Source organism: Rana temporaria, chromosome 2, assembly GCF_905171775.1.
Source record: "Rana temporaria chromosome 2, aRanTem1.1, whole genome shotgun sequence".
Lineage (NCBI taxonomy): Eukaryota > Metazoa > Chordata > Amphibia > Anura > Ranidae > Rana > Rana temporaria.
In genome coordinates, this window is record NC_053490.1 from 93,785,783 (window position 1) to 93,812,916 (window position 27,134).

The 27,134-nt window shown below is 42.5% G+C and overlaps 1 protein-coding gene across 2 annotated transcripts; it reads left to right on the plus strand.

Moving 5' to 3' along the window:
- Positions 1-654: 654 nt before the first annotated feature.
- GJB2 (gap junction protein beta 2) lies at positions 655-23,749 on the plus strand. 2 transcript variants are annotated; one of them, XM_040340540.1, is made up of 2 exons: positions 655-830; positions 21,768-23,749. In XM_040340540.1, exon 2 carries the CDS (start codon positions 21,786-21,788, stop codon positions 22,548-22,550), a length of 765 nt encoding a protein of 254 aa, XP_040196474.1. In that variant the 5' UTR covers positions 655-830; positions 21,768-21,785; the 3' UTR covers positions 22,551-23,749. The 2 variants fall into 2 exon arrangements, with proteins under 2 accessions (XP_040196474.1, XP_040196473.1); XM_040340539.1 differs by lacking the exon at positions 655-830 and adding an exon at positions 840-1,181.
- The last annotated feature ends 3,385 nt before the right edge of the window (positions 23,750-27,134 follow it).

Here is a 27,134-nt window from a genome sequence, read left to right on the forward strand (position 1 = left end):
ATATATATATATATATATATATATATATATATATATATATATATATTATTTTTTTGTTTGTTTGTTGTTTTTATTTTTTGTGCAATTTGTGAGAAGTAAAACTGGACTGATGAAATGGACTAATAATGGGAATGTAATGTGAGAGCCTTGTAGAAATGGCATGCATATATTTCAATCTCCTGGTATAGGCCACAGCAGCATACAGTATGTTATTTATTTCTCTCTCTATATAAAATATAAAATCTGCACCAACAAATACAATTTTCTATATTTTAGCATAAACAGGTCGGAATAAAGTAGCTGTCCAGCAGACACGTCATTTTCTATTGCTTTACATCGAGATCGGATTATATGTGAAATCCTTATTTCGGGAGGCTGTGCTCATTTACTATGTGAGGACTCCAATAGAGAAATGATCTCTAGAATGACATAATCCGCCGAGCGCCCCCTATAGTCGGGCGCCCCCCCACCCCCTATCAGTCTGCCCATAGCGCCAGGACTCCGGTATGTGGATCTCCCTGCCATTCTCTCTCCCTCGACACCATGCGATCCCATAATGCCCTTCTCTCTCCTGTGATAATTGTCGGCTGTATAGGAGGGCAGAGTGCAGAGATCGGGAGGTGGAGGGGGCGGGGGCCAGGCAATGATAAATAGCCGTGTGTCTGAGTGTACAGAACGTTCTATAGAGAGGAGAAGGTGAAGGAGGAGGAGGTGGATCTGTGATCTGTGATCTGCACTGACTCACAGGTGGACATTTGGGAGAATAAGGACTGGAGGTGCCCATTTCCCTGGGGACCTCACATCACTCACCTGTAGGCTCCTGAGACCAGGTAAGTGTCCTCCTGTCTTCCTCATTCCATTGCAGTGTATGACATAAGTGCAATATAAATGTTCTGTACTAGCAGTGTCCAGGTGTGAGTGAATAATCTATTGCTGTACATAACAATGAATTGAATCACTAAAGAATGGAAGTAAACAATGATAAAAATATTATTCAATGTTCAAAAACAAGGCATGTGAGCAGAATGTAAGGATTTATGAACACATAACACACATGATGTAAGCTCATAATTATATTACACATGTGGCGATATATTTAAAGGAAAGAGAGGGATAAGGACCGAATCTATAATGTGTGATCACTCGCTGTAATTCTACCGCAGGGCATGGACACCAAACAGGTAACAGACTTATATTCTATGGCATTGGCAGCACAATACGCTGGTTGGCTCTTTTTTGCTGGTGTTTAGAATGAGTTTTGTCTTTACTGTTGTAGGGTATCTAATCAGATTCTAACGGTCCTGAAAGTCGCCTGAGTTAAGGTGCGACTTTGAGTACTACTTTGATGCGACTTTCAAGGAGTGCCTGGGAAATCTTCCTCTGATGTCCGATCCAAATCACATTAATAGAGATGAGGTTCCGACTTGAAGGCGACTTCACACGTTGGATAGAAGTCGCCTTGAAGTAGTACAGGAACCTTTTCCTAAAGTCAGAGTGACTTCATTAGTGCTAATTAAGGCCGCTCTCATTTACTAACATGGAATTTCACATGTTGTGCAACTTGGGGTCTCACAAGTCGGATTCTAAGTCACGGCGGCAGTGTGAACCGAGGCGTTTACTCACAGATTGAAATTCGGACAGTGTAACAGGAATTTCGATCCATATGTACCCAGCTTTGTTAGTCTTTATACAGTTATTTAAAGTGTGTGAGTGAATGTCATCCTAGTCCTTCCTTTCTCAACCAGGGTTCTGTAGGACTTCCTATATCAAGACATCGCTTCTATATCAAGCAAAATGTATTAAAACATTTTTGCTTGTCTTGCAAAACGCTCTCAAACCAGTTACTCTCAAACCAAGGTTTTACTGTATATCCAAAGCCAAAACTGCTTTCTAATTTTGGATAGAGTATGGGGTAAGCTGTTTAAAGGCGGGGGTTCATCCTAAAAAAAAACATTCTAACATTACATCCAGGATACTAACAACATTTATAGTATGCAGGTCTGTTTTTTATTTTTTTTATCGCCGTACATATTGTGATTTTCTCCCCGGCTTCTGATTCCCGCGGGAGTGGGTGTTCCTATCCCTGGGTTAGATGATTGACGTCTGGTGAAACAGTTCCCATGTCGCACAAGGCGCGTCACCAGATTTCCGTAACTAGCCGAGCTGCGGGTCGGCGCTATACGGGCGCCCTGCGCAGTCAGCTCTACACGGCGGGGTGCAGGCGCTGTATAGCGCCGACCCGCAGCTCGGCTATTTACGGAAATCTGGTGACGCGCCTTGTGCGACATGGGAACTGTTTCACCAGATGTCAATCATCTAACCCAGGGATAGGAACGCCCACTCCCGCGGGAATCAGAACCCGGAAGCCGGGGAGAAAATCACAATATAACGGTATGTACGGCGATAAAAAAATACCTGCATACTGTAAATGTCGTTAGTAATGCTGGATGTAATGTTAGAAAATTGTTTTTTAGGGTGAACCCCCGCTTTAAGTTGTCCTGTCTCTGCGCCATTGGGGAGTGTTTTCTTTAGTTACTGTGTTAGAGACAAAACAGGAAATGCGAGAAATCGCTACAAAATGAAGGACCTCAGATAGTTGTCTCCAGAACTAATGTCCCCATTGGAAGATTTCTCCTCAATTTCTATTTCATTAAGAACTCAAAAATGTAAATTTCTCCTAATTTACAGTTTGGGACAAAGAGCCTGCGAATCTCACCCTCAACTGCTCTTCTAGTGCATGTGTGATTCTGATTTGTAGCTGTTATATAACACAGACGGACATTATTGCAGATTTTTTTATAAATGAAACCAAACAGGATTTTCTTCTTTTAGATAGAGATGTTTCATTTTTGAATTGATGTTTTTTCCTTGTAGTAAATATAGACACCACATCAAGTGGAATCTAATACCCTTGAGTCATTTGTAGACACTACGGGCTGAGGCTCATTCGGGGTTCGATATGTTGGAAAATATTGCTTATCAATTGGTAAACCATCACATGGAGGTGGCCGCAGTGGGTCTTCCTTGTCCCTTGTGTTTAGGCTAAACGTGATTGTTTGCACAACTACGTTTAGGACCTCCCTAGCGCTTGTAGATACCTGGGGATGCGAACTGTGCTTGTAAATGTATCTATAGTCTATACCAGTGTTTCTCAACTCCAGTCCTGCAGGTCATGTTTTCAGGCTTTCTATTATTTTGCACAGTTGATTTGATCAGTTTCACTGCCTTAGTAGTTACCACAGCCGTTTCATCTGGGGGAAATCCTGAAAACATGACCTGTTGGGGCACCGTGAGGACTGGAGTTGAGAAACACTGGTCTATACCACCTACATCTGTCTATAGGCACCATTATACAGCACGTTGTTTTACCTCACGTGCAGAGCAAGTTGATGTGTGTTGCACCCAGGTAATTGGTGAAGGTGTTTATCTGGGTGCGAACGGGCTGTTTATTTTTACATCAGGGCAGTTAAATTGACTAATCTATTGAAGTAGTTCTAATGGTTGTATGGTAACATGGACATTTAACTATAAATAACAAACTATAGTGCTTTGAAAGGGCAACTGATCCTGAAAAACAAGGTAGTAAGATAAAAGCATTTTATATATAGAGTAAACTGACCCTAGTCACCCAAGCAATGTCAGACATGCAGGCACAATGGCGGAGCTTTACGAAAACACTCCAATCTGGTCAGCTGTGCATAGTAACCAATCAGCTTCTTGATCTTAGGTCCTTTCGCACCAGCGAACTGATCGGGTCTGCCTGTTCGTTTTTCAGGTAGACCCCCATAGAGAAAAATAGGTGGTCCAATCGGGTCCGCCTGTTCGTTATTCAAGCAGACCCGATTGGACCACCCATTTTTCTCTATGGGGCGGTGGAAGTCAGTGGACCGTGGATGTGTCTGTTGCCACCCGCCAGAATCTTATCCAAAAACAGACGGATGGGGATACGCTCGCCATCTGTCCGTCTGCTTGCCTTGATGATTGTTGGCTAGCCATGTCACCCACAGAAGGGAGATTGTCATGATTAAGGGTATGTTAAAAAGGCTTTGTCACTTTGCACAGGTGGCTCTAAATATTGGAATGTCTTGAAAGGCCACCCCTTCACTCACTTTTTCTCCCCTTCACCTTTCCCACCTGCACTTCTATCAGAGCTGTGAGTCCCATCCCTGTGTAAGCTCCGTGTCAGGTGCTTTTGGAGTTGTTATCATGTGACAGGCAATAGGTGGTTTAGGTTTGCTCATTGCATCTTGGAGGGAGATCACATGCTGCCAGAAGCCCAAGTGACTTGTGATGCCTGCGGTGGATGGTGGGAAGTGCCCGTGTTCCGTCAGATTAGGCTACCCTCCAGAATGTGTAACGGAATTGACGTTTCATCGCCGCCATCTTGCTACACCCCGCACTCCTCCACAATAAGGATACACTGAGAGAAGAGGGCAAGTGGACATCTTGTTACACCCACCGGAGTTTTTCATTTTACACTTATTTTTAACAGTAAACTGAGTTTATATTGTGAAATCCAGTACTTAGAACTCCATCTCACTGTTTAGATGTTGAATTATAAAAGCAGTGGCAAGCCTGCTGATCTCACAGGTTTGCTAATTGGACAGAAGTTTGCTGCTTTTAAAAGTCAACATTTAGGCCCTGTACACACGACCGAGTTTCTCGGCAGAATTCAGCCAGAAACTCGATCGGAGCCGTATTCTGCCGAGAAACCCGGTGGTGTGTACACTTTTGGCCGAGGAAACCGACGAGGATCTCGTCGGGCCAAATAGAGAACATGTTTTCTATTTCCTCGTTAGTCAATGAGGAAACTTGGCTCGCCGAGATCCTCGGCGGCTTCACAAGGAACTCGACGAGCAAAACGATGTGTTTTGCCCGTCGAGTTTCTCGGACGTGTGTACGGGGCCTAAAACATATAGCCCTGGTTCACACTGGGCTGCGGGAGTGAAGCCGTGCAAGGTCAGCTGAACTCGCACGGCTTCACTCCCGCTGGCAGTCCCGATTTCAGCCGCAATTTAAGAGACATCTGTACAGGAACTACTTTTTGAAATCGGTGAAGCGCCGCAGATGCGGCGTCGCACCGATTAGGACGGTGTCATTACCAACAATTGCTGGCAAATGCCGCCGATTTGAGATGCGATTTCACATGTGAAATCGCATCTCAAATCGAAGCAAATCGTACCCAGTGTGAACCTGGGCTCACACAGAGTTCTAAGTACTGTACTTCACTATATAAATGAAAAAATTGCAAAAATGCAAAACTCTGGTGGGTGTAACAAGATGTCCACTTGCCCCCTTCTCAGTGTATCTCTATTGTGGAGGAGTGTGGGGTGTTGCAAGATGGCGGCGACGAAACGTCACTTTCGTTACACATTCTAATGGGTCGCCTAATCTGACGGAACACAGAAAAGGTAAGATAAAATGTAACAAGTTAGTAGGGGACTCTATCAATATAAGCAAAGTGACAGGCTCTCTTTAAACTCTGGTACAGATTTTGTAAACAGGCCAAAGACACATTTTTTTCATTATTTATTTATTAAAGGTATTTATATAGTGACAAATTATGCAAAGCATGACATACCAGACATTCACATCAGTCTTACAATCCTATCTGACATACATTACAGACAATTTACTTACTAGAATGTCTTCAGAGTCTTGGAGGAAACTGGAGTACTCAGAGAAAACCCACACAAGCAAAGGGAGAACAAACTCTATGCAGATAGTGTCATGGCCAGGGTTCAAACCAAGGACCCCAGTGCTGCAAAGCAGTAGTGCCAACCACTAGGCCACTATGCTGCTCACAGCCCATGAGCAAAAGCTCTTTATTGTTTAAGTTGGGTACATACTAGAACTTTCTTATTTTTTTATCCCAGCGATGTTAGTGCAGTGATTTCCTCCACTGTACTGTTGTATTCTGGCAGGCAGGCAGACTGCCCCCCCAAACAGAACACAAGTGCTGATCAGGTGCAGGTCGAATGCTGTTGTACACATGGGCCAAAAGTCAACCAGTCCTCCTGAACTGATCAATTTTGAACCGCATGAACAAGACTTACCTCTGGCACTTGGCCTGTCTTTATTTCCCTTCAGACAATATCATATACTATTAATGACAGTAATATTCTGGTATTCTAATGATTATTTTCATAAATCTAATCAAGTTTTTCTGCCCAAATATAAACAATTGCCTGTGGCCGTAATTCTAAAGATTTGTGTAAAGACGACCATAAGTAGTTGGGTTATCTGACTGGGCTAGAGTGTCGTTAAAGGCCAAGTCCTACCAAAACTGATCTTTCAGTTTTAAGTAGACACTGGTGCGTTGAATTAGCGACCGTCTTCTTCAATTTCCCAGAACTCTATTAGTAAGATTTCTGCACAATGCTATGGATCTTCACTCCTCTAACAAGGCCACAACAAAGATGATACCCTCTGACACCCGGATGCCAAGAGAATTTATTTTAGGTAGTGCAGAATCCTTTGGAGAACATGGAACCACCATTTACCTCTGTAATATAAGAAATGTTTGGGAAGCAAAGGGGTTCCCAATGGGGATTTCTTGACCCTGAGATAGGGAAAGCCAGCCTGGGATTTAATTTACCAACAGCCAAAAACCTATGGAATAGCAGATACATACCATGGACTTAAACGGCATACGTCTCTACAGCGTGATTCTGTTGGAGTCCTCATCCTAATACATGTTTCAACACAGCAGGAACACTCATTACAAAACTATAGCTCTCATTAGGGTGGATGTTGACACACCTTGATTATAATGTGCCAGCTTATTCAGGTCACATGGATCTACCCATCCCAGGATAGTGAGAGTTCATTTTTTTTAATCTATTTTCCTTGGGGGGTATCTGAAGCCTATAACCTATATTCTGGGGACCTTTCTTGTTGTGTTGGGCATGCATGACCAGACGGAAATATTGCATCTACTCTTCTGGTTCTTGTTCTGTAAGGTCCTTATTAGTACTTTCAGAGAAGAAATGTGTTATCATATATTCATCTCTGCTTCAGCAGCAGAGAGATGCAGAGATTAAAAAAAAAAAAAGTTATGACGTGCCCATCAATTGCGAGACCCAACTTCCAAGGCCATCTAGTGCAATCATTAACATTCCATACTTATTATTGTATTGTATTGTCTTGTGCATTGCACGGCCATCTGAAAGTTCCTTCATATACAGTAGATTACTACATTTAGGTTTGCTTGTACAAAGCAGTAATTTTATGGCAGGGAAAAGAATTCGAACATACTGTAAAAATAAATTCATAATGTATAAGACTGGTGAATGAGAATATGTTTTAGTTACATACAGATGAATTGTAGCATGTGTGTTGCTATTTGATGGAAGTTGATTCTTTATTAAGAGATTTAAAGCATTAAATGGATTTATAGCACAGGTGTCAAACACAAGGCCCGCGGGCCGAATCCGGCCCTTCAGGCCAGTTCATGTGGCCCTTGCACCTCTCCTGCAGCTGCAGGAGAGCTCCAACCCTCCTCCGGTCCTACTCCAGACCCTTACTTTCTGCCTTCAAGCAATGCATCCAGCTTCTTCCCAGCAGCAGCATAAGGAAAGGGGGTGCATTGTGATGTAAGGGAGAGTGGGGGACTCAACTTCTGATGGTGGGGTGGTTCTTGACATCTAATGTAAGGGGAGGGGATGCGCTGGACATCTAATATTACAGATACAGCCGGCCCTTTTGAGGACAATTATAATGCTGATGCGGCCCACAATGAAATTGAGTTTGACACCCCTGATTTTCTAGGATTAGAAGCTTTATATGTATGGTGGAGACTGTGAGGCCCCGTACACACGACCGAGGAACTCGACGTGCCAAACACATCGAGTTCCTCGTCGAGTTCAGTGTGGAAGCCGCCGAGCAACTCGGCGGGCCGACTTTTGCCATTGAACAACGAGGAAATAGAGAACATGTTCTCTATTTCCTCGCCAAGGTCCTCGTCGGCTTCCTCGGCCGAAAGTGTACACACGGCCGGGTTTCTCGGCAGAATTCAGCTCTGAACCGAGTTTCTGGCTGAATTCTGCCGAGAAACTCGGTCGTGTGTACGGGGCCTGATGTTAGTGTGCAAAATTTTGCACACTTCGTATATTGGCATTAGCAGGTAATCTCTCATAAGAGGAAACATGGAGGCTGCTTATCCCTCCTGAGTCAAAATGCTAGTTGTCACGTTGACCTTCTAAACTTGCCCAACACTGTTAAATATGTAGGCTGAAGAAAAGAAATCATAGATTCCCCCTTTCACACTAAACAGTGTGCATAGATGAAACCCCCTGCTGGGCTAGTGTATTCTAAAAGAATACCTGCACAGTGGCTGCATCTGACTGGATGCAGCTGCTGTTTGGGTGATATTTTTCCCACAGGCTCCTCTGACAAACGTCAATTGAATGATTGGCTTTTGTCGAAAGGATTAGGGCCACTCACTGAGCCAAATTTGTTGGTTCATCAGGAACCAACTGAAATTCGTTCATTGTATGGCCAGCTTTACATCATTTTACACTAATTTCTGAGTTGAGATGAATAATCACTTTTTAATCAAAGAATAAAGTCTGTGTTCAGCTATTGTTATGTGTATGGCCAGTGTGGCTGCGTGTTGGTGAAATCACTGGTAGTCACCGTTATTACACCAACTGTGTAGATGTTAGACAATGTGTGGCTTTCCAGCTGTCTTGGAGGTGCTAGTCATAGCATTTCCACACACACCCAATGCAAATCCCTGAGCAGTCAGATAGAAATAGGACATGATGTGGTTGACAATTGTAGAGACACTCTAATTTAAAGTTTAACTAAAGGCAAAGACTTTTTTGTCTTATTTTTTTTAGTTTTGGATAGGTTCTTCTAGGTTTAATAGATGTCTGTCCCCTTTAGGGAGATTCACCCTCTCGCCCTCTCTTTTTCTCTAGATGACCATTATCGAACCAAAAGAAAATCCCAAATTTTGAGTTGTCACCAGAACTGGATCTTCCGATTGAGACACTAGTTCTGGTGACCCTGTTGACAATGAGAGATTTACCACAATTTGGAGTGAATTTTTTTCTTACTGCCTGTTGGGGCTATGGGACAGGAAGTAAGGGGAAATCTTCCCAATAAATCAAAGATGGCAAAATAATTATGGGGTTCTAACCCTCCCAAACTCTTTCCAAAATGAAAAGAAACATTTGGGCTTTATGTACTATAATAATGTACTATAACCACACCGCATCTAGAACAGGGTTTATCAGCCAGGGCTCAGTGGAGCCCTAGGATTCATCCAGAGGTTGCTAGTGGTTCCTTGAGCAACAGCCAATTTCTGCCTCTCAGATAAGTTACCACTGACAGCATTGATCTTTTTAGCTATCTGTAAGGGGGTACATTGACGACAAATGTAAGAAGCATTCTTCCCACTGAATATCACACTAATGTATCATGTAGCTATAGTTGTTGTAGATATAGTCATTTTTAGCAGGGGTTCCCTGAGACCGGAAAGTTATTTCAAGGGTTCCTCTGTGTTGAAAAAGTTAAGAAAGACTGATCTAGAATGTCCTAGTATGAAGTGTGCTCTCTGCCAAAGCAGTCATGAACCCAGCAATGGTATCAAGCTTTGGCTAGCTAAAGTTCCCCATTTTCGGTCGAATGTTCTGCCTACAAGCTATAGAAGAATTATAATGTTGTATGACACTAGTAATAATTATATTTATAAATTATTATTACTAGTCAACCAACATTCAAATTCTTCTATACCTTGTAGGCGGAACATTTGAAATGTAGAATTGTGGTGTCGTACAGTTTAGCTGCCCTGTTGAATCTTAGAACTTTTGACAGACACCATAAGCCAGGGATCCTCAAACTATGGCCCTCCAGCTGTTGCAGAACTACACATCCCATGAGGCATCGTAAACCTCTGACATTCACAGACATGACTAGGCATGATGGGAATTGTAGTTCCTGAACAACTGGAGGGCCGTAGTTTGAAGATCCATGCCATAAGCCTTCAATGACAGATTCAACGTTTGTATGTTTTTCACTGCTTCATCGAATCTTCGTCATTCATATCGAATGGTCTACCCCAACACTGTCTCTATAATGTTGAATCTTTTCTCTCTATGTCGAATCTTTCCTCTGTAGAATAATCTTGGACTAATCTTGGACTAATAGAGTTAAGGTTAGGCACATTCGACCGCAGATTCGATAGACACAGATTGCTATTGTCAGCATCATGTCAAATCTCCTATCTATATTGAACTGTTGTAGCAACAAAAACGAAAATAAAGCATTTTTTTATGTCGGATCTTTTGGATTTCGGATTCTGAGCGTTTGTTTTTGTTTGTTAAAACGATAACGAAAATACCCAAAATTCGGACGAAAATGCATTCGGATGAAAACGAATGCACATGTCTATTGCCCAGTAGTTGGTGAAAAAACATTGGACTCCTGAGGTTGTGATGTTGCTTTATGCCCCAGCTACATGGGTGATTTTTGACTTGTAGTCACTCGCAGAAACCTTGTCCCCATTGACTTTTTCTGCAGTTGCCAATGCAGTCACAAAGGAGGTTGTAGTGTTGATAAAAAAAAAACATGTTAAATCACCTTTGTAACTTTAATTCTTGCTAAAGCAATAATAAGAACTTAAAGCGGATGTGCCACCCCAAAAATATATTAAAAGCCAGCAGCTACAAATACTGCAGCTGCTGACTTTTAATATAAGGACACTTACCTGTCCTGGAGTCCAGCGGTGATCGCAGCAGATGACGAGCCGATCGCTCGTCACCCTGCTGCTCTCCCCTCCATCCACGGTGAGGGAACCAGGAAGTGAAGCGCTCCGGCTTCACTGCCCGGTTCCCTACGGCGCATGCGCGAGTCGCGCTGCGCCCGCCGATTGGCTCCCGCTGTGTGCTGGGAGCCGAGTGTTCCCAGCATACAACGGGGGACGGACGGAAGGTAAGGAAAAAACCCGTCCTTTGCCCGTATCGTAGGGTCGGAAGTGGGTGCAGATACCTGTCTGTAGACAGGTATCTGCACCCTCCTCCCCCCTGAAAGGTGTCAAATGTGACACCGGAGGGGGGGAGGGTGCCGATCAGCGGGACTCCACTTTAGAGTGGAGATCCGCTTTAAGCAGGATCAGTCAAACTAAGTGGGGGCATTGTCCTTAGTAACCAGAAATAGTCCATGGCTCAATTTCCTGCTGCAGATTAAGGAATAATATTAAAATACTGATTGATGGGTGGAAGCTAATTTGTCTTGTTGTCATAATCCAGCCTCAGCATCACACAGAACTTTTTTTTGATGTTTTCACACCAGACACACTATGGCAGGTGAGGTGTCCCACTGTTTTGGGGATGCAGCTTTGTAAACACCTTTAATAAAACAACTAGTAAAGCCAGTTGTAAATCGTCATTAGCAAGTCTTTATATCCACTTCCTGGGTAAATTGTTTATTGGATGTTTTACGTCACACCTCATATATATATATAAAAGTGCTACGCTATTCCTACAAAGGAACACAGAGTGACATCTCCTGTGTGACATTAATTACACCCTCTGTATGTACGATGAAAAGCTGGTTCTCCATCTTACCTGGCTGTGACCAGTTACTGTTACTCACCGGGTGTCACCTTCATTAAACATGAAACGCATCTATGAATTTTAGATTGTATAGATGACTTTTCTCGTATACTACATACTATGTTTTGATCTCTAGTACATTATGTTTAGTAATGTTCTACAAAGAGCTGTTATATAACACAAGACACCATCACCTGCATTAGTACACCACACTTTTGTTTTCTGTTTGCTATACACTTTTTTATTTGCATGCTACATGTTACTTTGTGTCATAGGATTCACATATTCAAGCTTTTTAAAGCTTTGTATATTACACTTTTTGTTTCTTTTGAATCCTATATATTACTTTGTGTTATAGACCTTATATATTACATATTTAGGCATATTTTACAGTTTTGTTTAAAATATGTTTTTCATTTGCATCTTACATACAGTATTACTTTGTGATATACTATATGTTACATATTCAGGCTTTTTAAAAGATTTGTTTACTGTACTTTCTGTTACTTTTGCATTCTTTGCATCCTACTTACTGTCTTACTTTGTGTTACTTGTGTTTCACATATTCAGGCTTATGTTACAGTTTTGTTTCCTCTTCATCCTACATATTACCTTGGAGTACTTATACAGTAAAACCTTGGTTTGAGAGTAACTTGGTTTGAGAGTGTTTTGCAAGACAAGCTAAATTTTGAAATACATTTTGACTTGATATACAAGCGATGTCTTGATATGCAAGTAGTGTCATGTCACAACCGAGTATAAAAGAGAAGAGAGGCGCCTCTAAGTGTAGCAATACAGTTACATTTAATGAAGGTACAACATTTAGAAACTCACATAGACCATCCTCCGAACTGCCATTGAAGTTATCACTTCCACTCTGCGCTCCACTAGCCCTTCAAGCCTCGCTTTCAGATCGCTCTACTGTAGGGTAGTCTTCCCAGTCACGATTGCAGACTGACAGAGGTGAAAGCTGGTGGTACAGAGGATAGTCTATGTGGACAGCTATACCCGGATGCCTGCATACTTAGATGTACCTCTTTTAATCATCAACCATGTGAGTTGGTAAATGTTGTACCTTCAATAAATGTTACCATATTGCTACACTTAGAGGCGCCTTTCTTCTCTTTTATACTCTGTAGCTCCTGCTGGATTTTGCTTATAATCCCCTTGTGGAGGCTTCCATTTGTGGATGGTCATTTTATGGTTACACAACCTATCACATCGAAGAACTTATGAATAAATGGTTGTGGAACGAATCATTTCAGTTTCCATTAGTTCTTATGGGGAAATTTGCTTTGATATACAAGTGCTTTGGATTACAAGCATGCTTCCGGAACAAATTATGCTCGCAATCCAAGGTTTTACTGTATGTTACATATTGAAGCTTAGTTAACAGTTTTCTTTACTACATACTATACTCGTTTCCTTTGCATCCAACGTATGACTTTGTGTATATATTACATATTTAGGCATATTTAACTAAGCACAGTGTATGTTAAGTAGTCCACACCCTTTACATCACCCTGGACTTGTATGATACACAAATGAGATACAGACTTTAGTGTAAAGCGTTCTATACTAGTGGCTTCCAAAATGTGGCACGCGGGCTGTATGCAGCCTTTGGCTCGTCTTTATCCATCCCTTTGGGGACTATTCCTCCCACTGAAACAAGACACTATACCTCCTACTGACACCAACTATGAGTTACGATTTCTTCCACTGACAACAGCAGTGGGTTAAAATTCCTCCCATGGATATAAAATAAGAGCACTATTCCTCCCACTGACATCAACAACGGGGTACTATTCCTCCCACTGACATCATTGATGGAGAACCATTCCTCCTCCTACTGACCACAAGCCTTATGTAATTTTTTTATTCCCACTGACCACTAGCTACTTCCACTGATGCTGGGGAATTTTCCTTTCTCATTGGCCAAAGTCCAGCCCTATTAACCACTTCGTTACCGGGCCTATTTTGGAATTGTTCTCCTTTATGTAAAAATCACAATTTTTTTGCTAGAAAATTTATCAGAACCCCCAAACATTATATATTTTTTTTTAGCAGACACCCTAGGGAATAAAATGGCGGTAATTGCAACTTTTTTTCTCGCACGGTATTTGCGCAATAATTTTTCAAACGCCTTTTTTTAGGGAAAAAAACAGTTTCATGAATTAAAAAATAACAAAACAGTAAAGTTAGCCCAATTTTTTTGTATAATGTGAAAGACGATGTTACGCCGAGTAAATAGATACCTAACATGTCACGCTTTAAAATTGCGCACACTCATGGAATGGCGCCAAACTTCGGTACTTAAAAATCTCCATAGGCGACGCTTTAAATTTTTTTACAGGTTACTATTTTTGAGTTACAGAGTAGCTCTAGTGATAGAATTGTTGCACACGCTCTAACGCACGCGATGATACCTCACATGTGGGGTTTGAACGGTGTTTACATATGTGGGCGGGACTTGCATGCGCGTTCGCTTCTGCACGCGAGCGACCGGGACAGGGGCGTTTTAAATTTTTTTTTTTATTATTTTATTTTATTTTTTTACTTCATTTTTTTATTTTTACACTTTTTTTGACATTTTTTTTTTTTTGATCACTTTTATTCCTATTACAAGGAATGTACACATCCCTTGTAATAGGAATCACTGTGACAGGTCCTCTTTATGGAGAGATGTGGGGTCAATAAGACCCCACATCTCTCCTACAGGCTTACAAGCATGAAATCGGTGAAAAACATTTCACCGATTACATGCCGACAGCCGCGATTGCGGCTTTGTTTACTTCCGGGTACCGGGCGTGACGTCATAACGTCGCGCCCGGCCCTCCGACGGTCATAGAGATGACTGTGACCGTCTGGTCACCAGTCATCTCTATGGTTCAGCAACGCGCGCCGGCCGATTCGCTCTCCGGGCCCCCGATGGCACGGGAGAGCCCGGAGAAGCACCGGATGGCGGCGGGAGGGGGGACGTCCCCTCCCGCTGCCTAGAAGAACGATCGAGCGGCGGAACCGCCGCTTTGATCGTTCTTCTGGTGCACAGAATCGCCGGCTGAAGACAGAGATATCTGAATGATGCCTGTAGCTGCAGGCATCATTCAGATATCACCACTCAAAGTCCAGGACGTCCCAGGACGTCCTACGGATCTGAAGTGGTTAAGGTCTGAAGGACAGAAAATGATCCCTTTGTTTAGAAAGTTTGGAGACCCCTGTTCTATGCCACGACACAATAGGGGGGATTTACTAAATCTGGTGCAGCTGTTCAGAGTAACCAATCAACTTCTAACTTCAGCTTGTTAAATTAAGCTTTGACAATAAGGGCTCTTTCACACGGAGCGGACCGTTTCCGGGTCCGCTCCGTGTGTCCGCCAAAGCTCAGCGGGGATCCCCGCTCAGCTGTCGGCGGATAGGGCGGTCCCCGCACACAGTGCAGGGACCGCCCTGTCTCTGCTCCGCTGTCCCCTATGGGGAACCTGATGCAGACGGACCGTCTGTCCGTCTGCATCAGTTCCGTTCCGCCGAACGGAAGAAAAATAGGGTTTCTTCCGTTCGGAAAAGCGGAACCCGACTGACGCGGACGCTAGCGGATGCTCCATCCGCTAACGGACGCGTCCCCATAGGGATTCATTACAAGTACGTTAACGGACTTGTAATGAACGGACAGACGGAGCGGACGTCTGAAAGGGGCCTTAAACCTAGACACTGATTGGTTACTTTGTACAGCTGCACCAGATTCTTTGTGCACCAGTAAGGCCCCTTTCACACGTGCGGACCATATGTCCGCTTTTTCATCCATCCGTTTGCGGATGAAAAAAGGACATACATTGGTCCCTATGTGATTGCGGTGTCAGGGGATGAACATCCGCTGACACCCGTAATCGTCCGCCTCCGCAAACATCCGATTTTGCAGACTGAAGAAGATCCTATTTTTTCTTCCGTCTGCAGGTCGGATGAACACGGACAAATACGGTCCGTGTTCATCCGCTCCCCCCATAGGGGAGAGCGGAGAAAAGACAGGGCGGTCCCTGCACAGTGTGCGGAGACCACCCTGTCATCCGCCGGCTCAGCAGGGATATACGGAGCGATCCCCGCTGAGCTTACAGACATACGGAGGTGGATCAATACTGATCCACATCGTGTGAAAGGGGCCTAAATCCCCTCAAATTTCTCAACTCTGGAAGCCAATCCCACTCTAACTGCTTGCTAAAAGGATAAGGTTAAAGTAATATTAAAGTTATTTTATTTTTTTAAATAACAAACGTGCTCTACTCACCTGCTTGTGCAGTGTTTTTGTACAGAGCAGCCTCGTTTTCTCAGGTCCACTTCCAGTGCTCCTGACCTCTCATTCCTGCGGAGTGCCCCCAAGCAGGATCGCCCCCGACTAGCGGCTCTGTGTGTCCATTCACACGCAAAGCTGCAGCTAGGCCCACCCCCTCTCTCTCCTCATTGGCTCACTGGCTGTGATTGATAGCAGCGGGAGCCAATGGCTCCTCCTGCTGTTATAGCCAATGAGGAGGGAGAGTGATTGAAGAGCCAAGGCTCTTGTGTACATTACTGGAGGAATCTTGGGCTCAGGTAAGTATTCGGGGGGCTGCTAAAAGAGTATAAAGATAAAAAACCTTCAGCTTTTACAAACACTTTAAGACTGCGGCATCCTATTAACAGGCAGCTGAAGTTACAGAAGAAAGCAGAGTTGAAAAAGTCCACAATTTAGAGCAGAAGCTGCGGGTCATTGTGTGCCTAAATTCACTATCCAATGAGAATATGATTCATGTCCGGAGTGATGATGACTGGAATAAAGCTTACTGCTGATTGCTGAGTTGTTGGTGTGACTCAGCAGAGGGGCAAGTCAAATGGCTGCATACAGATCGCTGCTCTTTCAGAGGAAGCAGAGGTCCTTAGATGAAGAAAGTATGGCAGTGGGATATCCCATCATTGTTATGACAGCTAAGACATTAAAACCTGTTATTTTGGTGCATCATGAAATGATGGGTGCCGTTTTGTACATGACTTCAAATAACCACCAATCCGATTAAAAGCTCCACCCCCTGCCATCATTTTTCCATTACAGGTTTTAATCTGATTTGTGGTCATAGGCAATACTGGCCCTGTGAGACATTTTGGTTGATTTATTAAAAGTAAAAAGGCTATTCAATATTTAAGGGTATTAAGAGAATGTTCCCTTAGTTTAGTGAATGAGGTGAAGTTCTGCTGGCTTTTATCACCCAGTCATGTGCAAGCAGATATATAAGAGCTGATTTACTAAAGCTGGAGATTGCAAAGTCAGCTTCTAGGTTTTAGACCCCTTTCACACTGAGGAGTTTTTCAGGCGGTACAGCGCTAAAAAAAGCGCTGCTATACCGCCTGAAAAACTCCTTCACTGCCTACCCAATGTGAAAGCCCGAGGGCTTTCACACTGAGGCGATGCGCTGGAGGGAGAGAAAAAAATCTCCAGTCAGCAGCATCTTTGGAGCGGTGAGAGGAGCGGCATGTATACTGCTCCTTCACCACTCCTTCCCATTTAAAACAATGGGAAACCGCTGCAATACCGCCTGCAATGCGCCTCTGCAGAGGCGCATTGCGGGCGGTATTAACCCTTTATCGGCCGCTAGCGGGGGTTAATACCGCACCGCTAGCGGCCGATTCACGCAGCAATCCCAGCGGTATAGCGCCGCTATTTTTAGCGCCACTATACCGCCACCGCGGCTCCCGCTCCAATGTGAAAGGGGCCTAACTGTCAAAGTTTAATTATTGAGCAAGCTGAAGTTAGAAGTTAAAGCGGGGGTTCACCCTATCGACGGGAAATTTTTTTTTTTTTTTTATTTTACCTTAAAATCAGGCATTGTAGCGCGAGCTACAGTATGCCTGTCCCGAATTTTTTCCCCCCATACTCACCTTGTAGTCGTCCATCGAAGATACCGGGGAATGGGCGTGCCTCTGGAGACGGAGGATGATTGACGGCCGGCTCTGGCGCGTCACGCTTCTCCGGAAATAGCCGAAATAGGCTTGGTCTTCACGACGCGTGCGCATAGCCTGTGCGCAGGCGCCGTGAAGAGCCGAGACCTACTCCGGCTGTCTTCGGGGAGAGTGACGCGCCAGAGCCGGCCGTCAATCATCCTCCCTCTCCATAGGCACGCCCATTCCCCGCGGGAGCCGAAATCTACGATGGACGACTACAAGGTGAGTACGGGGTTAAAAAAATCGGGACAGGCATACTGTAGCTCGCGCTACAATGCCTGTCTCGATGGTAAAATCATGGGATTGTGGGTGAACTACCGCTTTAATAGGCTACCATGCACAGCTGCACCAGATTTTGCACTTTCCAGTTTTAGTAAGACCCCTTTCACACTGAGGAGTTTTTCAAGTGCTTTTGCGTAAAAAAAAAAGTGCCTGAAAGCTTACAAAAACTGCTTCCCATTCAAATTAATGGATGCTTTCACACTGGGCGGTGCGCTAATTAATGGATGCTTTCACACTGGGCGGTGCGCTGGCGGGGAGGTGAAAAAAACTCTTGCAAGCAGGATATATAAAAAAAGTGCCTCAAAAGAGCCCCTCTCCATTAAAATCAATGGGAAGCGCCTGAAAAGCGCTTCAAAAGCTCTTCAAAATGGTTCTTGCAGCAGTTATTTTAGTCAAGTGACCTTCAAAAAAGTGCCTAACTCCTAAAAAGCGCTCGCCGTTTTATAGCCAGTTTTCAAGCGCCTCAGTGTGAAAGGGGTCTAACTGAACCCCACTGTTTTCTTTTAATTTCCTTGCACACAATTAGGTATCCTATGCAAAGGGAATTTTCACCTTCCTTACTCACCAACCTAAGGGAAAATTCCTTTGCAAAGTGAACAGCCTACTTGCCTTTAGTAAATCAATCCCAATAGGCCAAGTTTTGTATCTCTTACGATTTGAGAGTCTTTCTTTTAGGTGCATTGTTTGTGTACTCTATGTTGGCTCAGTGACTTACTTAAATTCATCAACATTACCTTGTAAAAAAGAGAAAGTTCCAAGATAAGAGTGACAGGGATTGAGTGTTATCTCCAGTGACTCATAAATGTACTTTTCAGTTTATACTTCAAGAAAATAAAAAGTACACACAGCAAAGTTCATCAGAGTATAGGAAGCCTGGGAGATGTGAAGCTTGTCTAGTTATTTGTGTAGGAAAGCTCTTACCTGACCCTTGGACTTGCCAACCCAGCACTATGTGCCCACCATACTCAGACATTCATTGACAGACTTTTCTGTCTATGCCGCATGAAAGGCTCGGTGTGACTAGTTATTTGTATTTTTAATAGTTAAATGAAAAACTGAAACTGTATTGCATTTCAATTGGTTTGGATAATATTTGCCTCAGGATCATTCACACCAGACACAGAGAAGCTTCTAAGGCAGGCAACAACGTGGACAAAAGAGAATCCATTGTTTGCCATTGGACCCATTCCTCAGGAACTCAGGAAAGTGCTGAATGTCACAGCTTTATTTACTTCTCATTCAAGACAATCATAGGGCATCCTTAAACACCTCAGTTTACCACAACATGTGTTACCATTTCTATAATGCCATAAACAAATACATAATCACTTTTAATGGATTTGGGAAGATCATGTCAAGTCAGTAAAAAAAATGTGCATTTCATATTTTTCCCCCCAAAGGATTGCACCTGTGATAAGTGGATTGCAAGCGCAGTGTCAGACACTTTCTCCAGCCTGTACCTCTGTATGGGTTTTCCATTAGAAAGCTGGAGGAAATATCAACAAAACTTTAAATCAGAATTCTGGTAGTTTATTGACAACTACAAGCTGTCTGCCATGGTGGGAGATGAGACTTGTAGTTTCTTCATTCACAGATTTAAAATGGGACAGCAGCTGCGGGGGAGAAGGTCGGACGGGGAATGAGAGCGTGGAGGTGCTCAAGCTACACGCTACATGCTAAATATGGGTGTGACATGTCTCAAACATGAACTTATCCTTTAAAGGGGTTGTAAAGGTACATTTTTTCCCCCTAAATAGCTTCCCTTACCTTAGTGCAGTCCTCCTTCACTTACCTCATCCTTCCATTTTGCTTTTAAATGTCCTTATTTCTTCTGAGAAATCCTCACTTCCTGTTCTTCTGTCTGTAACTCCACACAGTAATGGGAGGCTTTCTCCCTGGTGTGGAGTGTCATGCTTGCCCCCTCCCCTGGAATACAGGAGAGTCAAGACGCCCACTAACACACAGCTCCTTTCTCTATCTGCAACGTAGAGAGCGTCCTGACTCTCCTGTAGCCCAAGGGAGGGGGCGAGCACGGCACTCCACACCAGGGAGAAAGCCTCGCATTACTGTGTGGAGTTACAGACAGAAGAACAGGAAGTGAGGATTTTTTTTAAGAAATAAGGACATTTAAAAGCAAAATCGAAGGATGAGGTAAGTGAAGGAGGACTGCACTAAGGTAAAAGAAGCTATTTAGGAAAAAAAATTTTACCTTTACAACCCCTTTAAATAGAGTGATTTCCCCTCACTTCCTGTCCTGCTGACAAGAGGTTCACCAACCAGGAAGTGAGGGAAACTGTCCAATAGAAACACAGAGAAAAAAAATTGCATTTCTTTAGTAACGTAAAGGGAGGCTAGAATCCCTGACAGAATTTTATTTCTGCCTGTGTCCCTGTTGCAGATGTTTCCCCACTTCTTGTCTGCTGAAACCCCTGTTGCCAGGGCAGGAAGTGAAGGGGAAATCTCTTTAATGGTTGGATAGCAGTAAAGAACAGACAGGAGTTTTAATTGTTCCTCGCTACCCAAAATTAAAAACTTTATTAGTCAAAGATATTTTTCCTGAGATTCAAGATATGTAATTTCTGTTATCTTGTATGTATCAATATCTGGCATTCCTTCAGATGAATAAACACTCTTCCTTTTATGCTGATAAAATATAGTTGCAAAGTACACTTTGGTTAATGAAAAGCACTGAGATAACCTTTGATATGGTATATATTAGCTTTGGCAGATGGATGTAACCAGTGGTTTAAAAATAACACATCTGTGTTCTAGGGGTTTGTTGAGGTACTTCGTAAGCTGAACAAGAGAATAGTAATGAGTGGAATAGATTTCTCCACTATGCTAAATAGCATGGAGGGAGGAATCTCTCATGCTGGCCATACATGGTGCAAATTCCTATTGGGTGAGTGTGGAAGATGTAGTGCACTCTTACCACCGATGATGGAGAAAGGTGTCCATTGAATGAATCCATAATAATAAAAAAATAAAAATAACAAAAATCAGCAAAAAATGCTAAGAGAATAAAAGAGCTAATGAAAACATAGAGTTTTTTTGTGAACAACAACAAGAGAAACTTTCTGATATACATATATTATTAAAAAAAAAAGCAATTTTTTGGCTTGATTGTAATATATGTATTACCAGTTATTCCTTCCATTTTCTCCACTTGCTTCTAGTCCCTTTGTTTATAATTGTTAATTTCTTTCCTCATAAAATCTAGAAACAATAAGCAGTAGTAATTGATTCTACTATTGTCTGTGAACATTCAAATAAATAACAGTAGGATTCACTATTTTCTTATGTACATCAAATCACCACTAGAGGGCACTCTATATATTTATTTTACATCTATCAGTAGGGATTATATACAGTAAAACCTTGGTTTGAGAGCATTTTGCAAGACAAGCAAAATGTTTTAATACATTTTGCCTTGATATACAAGCAATGTCTTGATATAAGAGTAGCGTTATGTCACAACTGAGTATAAAAGAGAATAGAGGAGCCTCTAATTGTAGCAATATGGTTACATTTAATGAAGGTACAACTTATTGCTACACTTAGAGGTGCCTCTCTTCTCTTTTATACCCTGTAAAAAAAATGCTTTGATATACAAGTGCTTTGGATTACAAGCATGTTTCTGGAACGAATTATGCTCGCAAACCAAGATTTTACTGTACATATGTAACCAATCTTCTTGCTAAGTCGCCCAAGTTGTTACAATACACCAAGTACAGTTTTCCTGTTAGGTAGTTGAACGTTGGTAATGTGAGTTTTTTTTATTTTTTATAACAAAATATTTTAGTCTTTTAGTATGACTTCAAAATATGTTTGTAGTTCGATTGTTAGCTAGATCCATTTCCTATCTTTTCTACTTTATTATTAGTGAAGAGTGTTTGTTTTATGATAGTTTGTCCAATATCATTATGTTTTTTTTTTAAATGTTGGCATTGTGTCTTCCAGAGACGTTCATCGACCGGCATGGATTGGGGAACTCTTTATGAAGTCATCGGAGGGGTCAACAAACATTCTACAAGCATTGGAAAGATATGGCTCTCCGTCCTGTTCATATTCCGAATTATGATTCTGGTGGTGGCTGCGGAGAGTGTCTGGGGTGACGAACAGTCAGATTTCACCTGCAATACATTACAGCCTGGGTGCAAAAATGTGTGCTATGACCACCACTTTCCAGTGTCTCACATCAGGCTCTGGTGCCTCCAACTCATCTTTGTGGCTACCCCAGCACTGTTGGTTGCCATGCACGTGGCTTACTTGAGACATGGGAAAAAAAGAATACTGCAAAAAAAGATGCTGTCTGGTAAGTGTGATAAATCTGATGAGAAGGATTTGGAGGACTTAAGAGAGCAGAAATTCCGGATAAAGGGTACACTTTGGTGGACCTACACCATCAGCATCCTGTTTAGGGTGCTGTTTGAGGCTGCTTTCATGTATCTCTTCTACTTCCTCTACACTGGCTTCCATATGCAACGTCTTGTCAAGTGTGACAACTGGCCTTGCCCGAATGTGGTCGATTGTTTTATTTCGAGGCCTACTGAAAAGACCATTTTTACCATCTTCATGATCATCGTTTCTGGCATCTGCATGGTCCTAAATGTGGCAGAGTTGTGCTATCTCATCATTCAGGCATCCATGAGAAGAGCCAGGAAGAATGCCGCCAAACACACCAACCACATAAGTGGCAAAGAAGAGAAGCAGAATATGCTAAATGAGCAGAAGGAACAATAAACGAGTGAATGAATGATTCGTTTACCCGTCAGCCTTAACTGCCATTTTCCGAACCTAAGGAAGAAGGATTTGCTATATACAACACATTGAATTATATCCTAGATCTGAATATTTAGGAATGACAGAAATTCAACACAGAAGCATCCTAAGATATCTGTGTAAGGTGGATGGCTTTTGCAAATTTACAAAGTATGTTTGCAAATTTAGAAATATTGGTTTACACATTGGTGGAATTCTGAATGATTTAAAGTAGCACATCTTTGACTAAAATTCGGTAGTGTTTTATATGATGTCTTTATGTTTTGGTGTTTGTTTATTTTATGTTATACTTTTGTTTTTGCTATTTATGTTACAAGATTTGTCATTGTGTGTTCACAATGAAACCAAATTCTGACTGATTTTGTACAACTATTGAATGTATTTGGAAGAATAACTCCACTTTTAACTAGAAATCGAAATTTCATTTTTTTTATACTTGGCTTGACATAACCGTCACATTAAAGGAGACCTTTCCTCAGAGAACATTGTCTTTATTGATTTCCCATTCTGAAAATGCTGGCTGCCTGGCTGTCAAGCTGACCCTCTGGTTCCAATGCTGCGAGTCATTTAATTGGAATGTGCATGCAGATAGAGACATCTGACTTTCTTCTGAATTTTCTGAGCTGTATATTTGTTCCAAATCTGGTACTTAGAAATAACTGAAGCTAAAGGTCAGCATAACGGCCAGACAACTAGCATTTTAGAAGGAGTTTAGCCATGGCAGTCTCCATGCTTCTGTGAAGAAAGGTTTACTTTAGAGAAAACATTTAACCTGATTAAGGCTTTTAAAGGGAAACTGTAAGCATGGAAATAAGGCAGCTGTCATTACTGACTTTTACTGTTGCAGATTTTGGGGGTGTCATTGTGATTGCGGTTACACCACCTAGTGATTCACAAATGTGGAGTGAAAATGTAGCCAGAAATCTGATTTTCAGACTTCACTAAGTAGGGAAATCAGATTTGGAATAACAGCCCCAGAGCCCACAACTTTAGAAAAACAGGTCAGTAATGGCAGGTCTCATTTCTGTCCTCACGGGTTCCTTGTAAGGCCTGGTGAGGCTACACAAATGCTGTGTCTTCGTTAGGACGTGTTAGGTGCTATAGGTCTTCAAATAGCCTGTGCAAGCAAAAGAGACACAGTCGTTTTTTTTTTTTTTTTTTTTAATATAACAAAGTTACGTTTTCCTCTGTCCTGTCTTAGGCCTCGTACACACGAAAGAGTTTCTCGGCAAAAACCAGCAAGAAACTTGCTGTTTTTTTTTTTTTGCCGAGGAAACCGGTCGTGTGTACACTTTTCGACAAGGAAACTGTTGAGGATCTCGTCGAGCCAAAAAGAGAGTCTTCTTTTTCCTCGACGGGAATGGGGAAATTTGGCTCGCCGAGATCCTCAACAGCCTAACAAGGAACTCGACGTGCAAAACGATGTGTTTCGCCCGTCGAGTTTCTCAGTCGTGTGTACGAGGCTTCACAATATGGAATGTCTGAGGCCTCGTACACATGACCAAGGAACTCGTCGTAAATGAAACATCGTTTTCCTCGACGAGTTCCTTGTTAGGCTTGTCGAGAAACTTGACAAGCTTTCTTTGCGTACACACTGTCAAGACCAAATCTCGTCGTTCTCAAACGGGGTGGAAGTTCGATTCCACTGGCACAACCCTTGGGGCTGCTTTTGCTAATCTCATGTTACCGCGTGTTAGTAAAAGTTTGGTAGGAGACGATTTGCACTTTTCAGTCTGTTACAGTGTGACGAATGTGCTATCTCCATTACAAACGCTACTTTTACCGAAGGTGCGCTCCCGTCTCATACTTTATTCTGAGCATGCGCGGGTTTCTAAGCATACACACAAACGTGTTTCTCGTCGAAAACCAGCCCGATGAGGAACACGACGAGGAAATTTCTAAGCATACACACAAACGTGTTTCTCGTCGAAAACCAGCCCGATGAGGAACACGACGAGGAAATTGAGACTCCCGACGAGGAAAAATAGAACTTGTTCTCTTTTTTTCTCGTCGAGTTCCTCGACAGTTTTCTCAATGAAAAACATACACACGGCCGTTTTCCTCGGCAAAAAAGCTCTGCCACCAAGTTTCTTGATGGATTCTGTAGAGGAAAACGGTCGTGTGTACGAGGCCTAAGACTTTCCATAGACATGAGATCGGGGTTGGAAAGATTTTCCATAAATGGCCACTAACGCCAAAAATATTGTATTCTGATAAATGGAGATTGGTAATTATAGTAATGTTATAAAGCTGTCCAAACTATAACACTGCCAAAGTACTGACAATGGTCACCTTTTATTAACATAGTATAACCCTTTTCCACCCGAAATCTGTGAATAAATATCCCAACTAATCCAGTACAGTGCCTTTGGGAGCCAGCAGCTGAGTCATTGTGTATCTGCCGGCTATCAATCCTTGCTGTCACCGAAATCTCGGGTCCTCAATAACCATCGGAGTGGTTTCTAATAATGTCATGATCAAATGCAGATAAAAAGCTTCATAAAAAAAAAAAGAAAAAGGCCTTTAACCTACAAATGACTGACACTGCCACCTTCAGGCTGCAGCAAAATTGTCAGTGCCATCAAAAAAACTATTAATTAAGAATTAGATGTTTTTAAACATATTAAAAACATTACATTTTTATAAATTTCTCAGGTTATAGTAATTAAAAAAAAGTGAATTTTTTTTTAACAGCATACCAAATAAAATACTTATATTCCCTTAAATAATTAAACAATTATTTAGGTATACAAAATAATCAAAGGGGCATATTTATAATGCAGTAAATCTGACATTCGTCAAATATTCACTGCTAGTGAATCTTCCGACTGAATATGTTTTAAATTAGTGAATGGTTAAACACCTATGAATGCTTGGAGAATGTAACATCTGTTGCTTTATAAATACAGTGGGCCAGATTCACGTACCTGCGCCGCGGCGTAACGTATCCCGTTTACGTTACACCGCCGCAAGTTTTCAGCGTAAGTGCCTGATTCACAAAGCACTTGCCTGTAAACTTACGGCGGTGTAACGTAAAGGGGTCCGGCGCAAGCCCGCCTAATTCAAATGGGGCGTGTACCATTTAAATTAGGCGCGCTCCCGCGCTGGATGTACTGCGCATGCTCCGTTTTGAAATTCCCGCCGTGCTTTGCACGAAGTGACGTCATTTTTTTGAACGGCGACGTGCGTAACGTACTTTCGTATTCCCGGACGTCTTACGCAAAAAAAAATTTAAATTCGACGTGGGAACGACGGCCATACTTTAACATGGCTCGTCTAAAGTTATGCCATGTAAAAACAGGCTTAACTTTGCGACGGGAAAAAATTACTAGCGACGATGTAACGAACGCGAAAACCGTTGTGGATCGCCGTAAAAGCTCATTTGCATACCTGACGCTGGAAAACTACGCAAACTCCACCCAGCGGCGGCCGAAGTATTGCAGCCTAAGATCCAAAGGCGTACGAAGCCTGTCGGATCTTAGCCAAAAGCCGTCGTATCTTGTTTGTGAATCACAAATTAAGATACGAGGCGGCAAATTTGAAAATACGCCGGAGTATCAGTAGATACTCCGGCGCATCTCGTCTGTGAATCTGGCCCAGTATGTCCCTTAGCATTATTGTCAAGTTAGCTGATGCTGCTAAATTTTACCTGGACATCAATGGCCTGATCATTAAAGAGATACTCTGAAGCCTGGTACACACGATCGAATTTTCCGCGGACAAAGCGTAGGCCTTTTGTCCGAAGGGCGTTGGCCATAAACTTGTCTTGCATACAAACGGCAAAGAATTGTCAGCCAACAAACTCAAAACAATGTGGTTTTTCAGCTCTTTAACACCACCTTTTGGGCAACTTCTGCAAATTTTGTGTTGTGGTGAGCATTGCTTCTGAGCATGCGTGTTTGTACTTTGGAGTTTTGTCCGATGGACTTGTATTCACACGCTGGGAAAATCCAACAGCACACATTTGTTGGCGGACAATTTTAAAGCATGCTATTCCACATTTGTTGGCGGAAAATCCAAAAACAATTGTCCGATGGAGCATACAAATGGTCAGATTTTCCGACAACAGCCTGTCATCACACAATTCCCGTTGGATAATCCGAGCGTGTGTATGAGGCTTAAGTATATAAAGAAAAAGTTGCTGCAGCTGTTAAACCGCTTGCTGCCCAGCCACAGTCCATTTAGTGTGGCGGCGTGGGCAGGAAGGATCACGTCAATGTACGTCATCCTGCCTCTTTCGGGTTAGACGCCCCCTGGGGTGCGCAGTGTGCTGCAACGACGACCGCTGTGTCCACCCCTCTCACTGACCCATTTGTTGGACTACTTGGTCTCTGTGTAATTGTGGATAAAAACATAAAAATAAGAAAATGAAAAAAGGAAGTAATATATTAAGTGCTAACATTAATTTCTTAACATTTTCAGAATACATTATTTTTTGGAATAGATGTCTTTTAAGAATGTTGAATTGTTTCAGCTGACTTTTTACGACATTGCCTGTTGCTGGCTTAAGCTCAGGAAAAAAATAAAGCACCTTGAATCGAAAAG